Source organism: Chenopodium album, chromosome 25 (genome assembly GCF_948465745.1).
Source record: "Chenopodium album chromosome 25, dcCheAlbu1.1, whole genome shotgun sequence".
Lineage (NCBI taxonomy): Eukaryota > Viridiplantae > Streptophyta > Magnoliopsida > Caryophyllales > Amaranthaceae > Chenopodium > Chenopodium album.
Window position 1 is genome coordinate 9,004,933 of NC_137858.1, and position 5,956 is coordinate 9,010,888.

At 33.7% G+C, this 5,956-nt stretch overlaps 1 protein-coding gene across 1 annotated transcript; it reads right to left on the bottom strand.

The window, feature by feature from the left end:
• Nucleotides 1-330: 330 nt before the first annotated feature.
• On the bottom strand, nt 331-4,362 carry LOC145614281 (UDP-galactose transporter 1-like). The gene is made up of 5 exons (XM_081669309.1): nt 3,959-4,362; nt 2,629-2,878; nt 2,327-2,534; nt 1,158-1,389; nt 331-693 (listed from the first exon to the last, which is right to left on the bottom strand). Exons 1-5 carry the CDS (start codon nt 4,064-4,066, stop codon nt 472-474), a joined length of 1,020 nt encoding a protein of 339 aa, XP_081525435.1. The 5' UTR covers nt 4,067-4,362; the 3' UTR covers nt 331-471.
• Between the last annotated feature and the right edge of the window lie 1,594 nt (nt 4,363-5,956).

Below are 5,956 nucleotides of genomic sequence, written 5' to 3' on the forward strand. Positions count from 1 at the left end.
AATCGCAAAAAATACTCTGCAATATACTTAAGTCCATAAGCATCAACTTTATCCATTTCCTTTACACCCAATCAGCTGTATCTATAAAACATACCTATCTTAGTGGTTTTCTAGCTCGACGTTAACGTGTACTCCGTGTTTAAGTGTAGCTAAATTCTACGGATAATATGGAAGTATATTTTTTCAGAGCAAGAGGGCAATAGCTCTAAGAAAACATACTGTATAAAGCATTACTGCCGCTGGTAAATTCAGAAAATGAAAAACTTCCTAAACAATCAATACTTCTAGAACTACAACCTTTTTTTTTCCTCTATATATATGTATGAAGGATTAGAAAAGAAGCATCTATTGAATTATAAGAATCTAATCATGTCTACACAACAAAGAAATAAATATCATCGTCATCACCTATGTTTTCCTATAAACCTATTCCAAGCACCTTGAATTTACCTGCAATATACTACTTTTGATTCAGACCTTGTCATCTAACTTCTCATTCACAAGGGGGATCATTTCTGTCCGACTCCGTGGGGTCCTGGGTGTTCTTGGTGTGCCGGGCGGTTGTTGTGATATCAAGTGCCTCACGTAGCCATAGAAAGTACACCCAGCCAGTGTTACAGCACATCCAAGTGCATTCAAACCCGAAATTGGGTTTTTGAATATCAGCCATGAAATGAGAACGGCAACAGCAACCTAAGGAAAACAATACAAGTAAATTAGGTGTTTTTTTTTATTTAATTTTTATTTTTTAAATAATAGAAACAATCCACATAATCAGAAAATTTAGCAAAGATTATTTCGTTGTTTATTTTTTGAATTACATCCTTTGCTAGGTTGTTTTAACAAACTATAAGCATATTATCAGGTAAAGTTCTATGAAAGATGCATTGTTAAGCTAATGACTGTATTGATACTAATCAATAATCATACTATTGCACTGGATATTGTATTGATATACTTACTTATGTAGCATTTGTATTGTAGTGTACAATGACTTGTATTATGGATTAAATGAATAAGCTAAAGCAATTGATACTGTGGTTCAGAGGGAGTTTTAAGTTCTTCAAACTCACAAATAATGAAGGGTAGAGATTCAACTAAACAAGTTCAGATCATAAGGGATGCCAAAAACAATAACCAGAATCATTTCAGCTCACCTTGAGATTTCCAGCAACATTGAACGTGACTGCTGTAGTAGAATGAATAACATAAAAGATGGAAAAATTGAGACAGAAAGCCAATACTCCAGAGCCAAAGACGATGCTCATAGAAGAGAAGACTGACGGGTGTGTGTTAAGCCATACAATCACTCCAGGACCTTCAAGTACCAAAGCTGGTAATGCTAAAATAATTGTCGCAAAAGGTGCCATGTAGTATACGGTATTTATGCTGGAAAAATATCAACACAGAAAAAATCAGTTGCAGAGAAGAAGCAGATTACTAAAGACCAAAGAGCAGAAGATGAATGAAGGCAAGCACAGGCAAGGCAAAGCAAGGTAAAGATTGAAGCAGACTACTAAACAAAGCATATTTGCAATTTGCCCATATGTAGACAAGGTTCTGAATGTAAGGCACACATGAAGAAATGATTTTCAGTACACCGCTAAATTCAGAAAACAATGGGTGACGAGGAGGAAATTCCCATTTCACTCCCTCCCAGCTTCACCAATCAGAGCTAGGACAAGGCAAGAATGCATGAACAATGAATGGTTTGCTAATCATGAATTCCCAAGGTAGACAAGTGCAATGTTACTGAAGGTCACATTCCTACTATCAATCCAGATCTAAATGAAATTAGTACAGTTTCTCGTACTGTTATCTTTTCTTTCTACTTATCTCTTACTCCCTTTTAAGAATATATAGAAGTATGTAACAGATGGCAGATGACACAGAAAATTAACAACCGCATAAAAATCAGGTATGATCTGTAATTATCTCAACAATGGAAGAAAAACAGGGAGTGGGATATGCTTCAGATGTCTAGTAGGTGTCTGAAGAATGAAGCAAAGCTGGAGCTGAGTCAGCCAACAGACATTTACAGATCTAACAGAAACCGCCATTCTAAAGTATCACAAGAATGATAAGTAGAGGTTATAGGTCAACATGTAATGCACATGAAATGATCATCTTTAATTTGAAAGGGAAAAAGAGAAACAATAGCTTTAACACATGTCCCCTTTATCCTTTCAATTAACAACACAAAACATGAAGAACAATAAAGGTCAGCCTATTAGATGGATCAAGTATGAGGTACAAATGTCTTTAAGCAAAATACATAGCACATTGACAGAGCAGGAAAAAGAAACAGATAGGGATAAACAAGTACCTATCAAACTTGTAGCCATGCAAAAGAGACTCTGCAAGAATAGTTTTGGTTGAGGTCGCCAAGCAACCAAACAAAGCAGCCAAAAATCCAAACATGTTGAAACTAAGTTCTGTCATAGAAGTTAGAAGAATCCCACCAACAATTGGGACCAAAGATGCCCAGATTTTCCACTCAAAGTATTTTCTCCATATGAGCCACTGCAAAATAACTGTTACAATCTATGTTTAGCCAAATATTATTGTAGACAGCCATCTAATATCAATTTGGAGACAAAAAATAGATAAGTTGATTCTATAACTGACCAGTTGTTGCTGGAGTGAAGGATTTGATGGTTTGCATAAAGGAGACTGGTATATATCGAAGACTCACATTTCCCAAGACTATGTTGACACAGAAGACAAATGACATGGGAAATATCCTTTTCCAGCGATCTTCAGGGTCAACTGTTATTAAAGGTTTTACCTTCATAATCTTAATCGCCACATAAGCTCCAATGGAAGAGCATATGAAGTGGACACAAGATACTGTAAGAGGAAACTTGAAATCCAGTTTCTGTTTAACCAATACCCGAAAAGAAAACATGTTAACATTTGCACAAATAACTGATTCGTGAGTAAATTAAGACAACACATAGTTACGCATGCAATGGCACATTTGACATCAACGGATCTGATCTAAACTGAAGAGAGGAAATTGTTATCTTCTGCTTTAGATCAAATCAGACATTCTTCCTAGGATAACACTGAATTACCAACTACGAGTTTCTCTAGCTGCTCTAAATCCTGTGTTCATTTCAATGGCATTTATCACACCATATAGATATATAGCACATTCAATGTAGGTGCAGACACAAACATTACCATCTGACTAGATCAACATACTTAAATTGTAATTTCACATGACCACAATAGCAACATTCTCTAAGAAGCCAATGATACAGTCTTTTACAGGAATACTATGCATCATAAGTCATAACATATCACGAAAAATAAATGCACAACAGTATTTGGAAGTACATGGTAATACAATTGGCATTCTAATCATTTCAGAATTCCAACATGAAATATGTCGATCCATCCCTTGGGGGATGCCAAATGTGATTAAGCAAGAACTTTTCTTTCCTATGTTTTCCCCTCTTCTAATAAAAAAATCCAAAAAAACCACTTACAAACTAGCATAAGCTTCAATCAGCCGTTACATCAATTTGATCATAACCAAAGATAACCTCAGCAAATGTAACATCAAACTAAACTGAAAGCGGTTCAAACACAAACAAATACTAAAACAAAGAGCAACAATATTATTTAAAAATAAATTAGCAACTGGAAGAAATCATTTTTTAAACATGATATTAACAATAGAAAAACGGAAATAAAATACACAAATTATCAAATATCAACAAAACATTAATAACAACAATTGACACGCAAACCTCAAAATACACATTAACGATGGCATCACAAACCAATAATACAGAATCAGAACAAAGAAAACATTAAAATGTACAAATTTAAATATAAATATACAGGAAACAGCTCAGATTACCCATCAAAATTATTAAAATAAGATTAAAAGATGGATAATTTATAAACACCCAATTAATAATAATAAAAGGAAATTATAGAAAAAGACCTGAAAGATCCATTTGTTCATGATAATAACAGTGACATTGAAAGCCCACCATTGAACAACAGCAAGAAGAGATCGGATCACTCCCCAATTACAAAACCCCTCCTCCATTTTTCAACAATTCTCTCTCCTATATCTCCACAGATCCAAATAAGAAAAACCCAGATCAAAATCACCCCTTAAAAATTAAACAAAAACCCAGAAAAATTAAACAAAAACCCAATTGAAACAGCTACAGAGTAAAGAGAAAGGAGAGAGAAAACCCTAAAATTGTGTCAATTGAAATTGAAATTGAAATTGAGAAGGGGTTGGAGTGTCATGGAGAGTAAGGGGATTGAAGAGGAGAGAGAAAGAGCATGGAAGGCATTTGGGGTGTTATAGAGTGACAACTGACAAGAGAAGGTGAAGCTGTTTCTTCTTCAACTATGTGATGTGAGAAATAAGAATTTTGTGTGAAAGAGGGGTATTTGTGTGATTTTTTTTTTTTTTTTTTCCCCAGATCTTCTCTCTTTTCTTTCTTTCTTTTTATTTTTCTTTTTATTTTTCTTTTTATTTTTTATATTTTTTTAAATTTACTACTTTGTATTTTGATTGGATAAAGGACAAATTCATAATTTTTTTTTTGACATTGGAAAAAAAAAAAAAAAAAACAGTTTAATACATAAATGAAGAAGGACTAGTAACATAAGAAACTAAAAAGGTTGTTGCATCCTTAGCTAATCTATGTGCTACTTCCACCTTAGCTCTGCTTTCCTTGCGGATAACGCACCAGTTAAAACTCTTACCCTTTTCCTTGATCTCAGAGATAGTCCAATCAACTGTTTTATCTCTAGCCTTCCCCTTCTGCAAAAGAGTAACCAAGTTTACAACATTCGTTATAAATACCATACTATGTAACCCTTCCTGGAAGCACCATTTTATAGCATTTAGGCAAGCTATAGCTTCCGCTTGAAGAGCAGAGCTTGCCATACCAAAACTGCAGCCATAATGCCATGTTAATACTCCACCTTCCGCTAGTGCCCAACCTGTACCCATCCTTTTATAGTCAGGATGGTCCCGCTAGTGAGAAGGTTCCAATTTTCTTAGCCACCTTATGGGAGATTTGGCTAGCAAGAAATGAGTTCATATTTAGAGGAAACATGGTGCCTGCAGAGGAGATTCTAGAGAAGATTGACAAGCGTATGGAAGAACATCGGACTTTTGTGAATCAGGAAACAAGTGGGCTAGAAGAAATGTATCCTCAAGATCTAGACCCTATGCGTCCTCCGGGGTTCACAGTTGCAAGTTTAGGTAAGATAGTTCAAGGCTACTCCAACTTCTCGATACAAATGGATGGTGCTTGGAATAAGCAAACAATTACGAGTAACTAAAATTACACAAATTTTATTTATGATTAATATAACTCATATAAGCTCTATTGTTCTAATAAGGTATTATGTTGTTCATAGTAATTTGATTTGTTAAAGGACATTTTTTTTTTTTAGCAAATTCACATTAGTTCAACTATTCAAACAAATTCTAGCATGTGGTAAGGATTTATAAGAATTACGAGTACATAAGTATACATTATCTATGGAGTAGCAAATTCAAATGAGTTAAAATTAGAGGAATAGAACACTATTTAAATATAACATTTCTTTAATAATACGAGTATTAAGTAATATACATTTGTATCGATAAAAACTTTTCCTCATCAATTTCTTAACCAAAAGCAAAATAAAGAAATGATTATCCTAGGTCGTTTATTTGACATGTTGCAATACTAAAGATGTTTTTACTTGTTGGTCGTTGCAATACTAAAAATGTTTTTACTTGTCGATCGTTGCAATACTATAGATATTTTTGTAGGCTTTGTAGCTAAATTTGATCCTTATTTTCTCTATATAAATTGAAAATTAACTATTATTAAAAAGTTGTTGAATTAATATTAATGTAAATTAATTGTGAAAGTTTTTTTTTTTGGACAAAATAATGTGTCAAAGTTTTGTATGAACAAATATG

Excerpts from the sequence above, each read along its gene's own strand:
- LOC145614281 (XM_081669309.1), bottom strand. The coding sequence starts at position 4,066 with ATGGAGGAGGGGTTTTGTAATTGGGGAGTGATCCGATCTCTTCTTGCT. Across the intron at positions 2,879-3,958 it reads TGAACAAATGGATCTTTCAG|AAACTGGATTTCAAGTTTCC; the intron begins GTCTTTTTCTAT and ends TTGGTTAAACAG. Across the intron at positions 1,390-2,326 it reads CATGGCTACAAGTTTGATAG|CATAAATACCGTATACTACA; the intron begins GTACTTGTTTAT and ends ATATTTTTCCAG.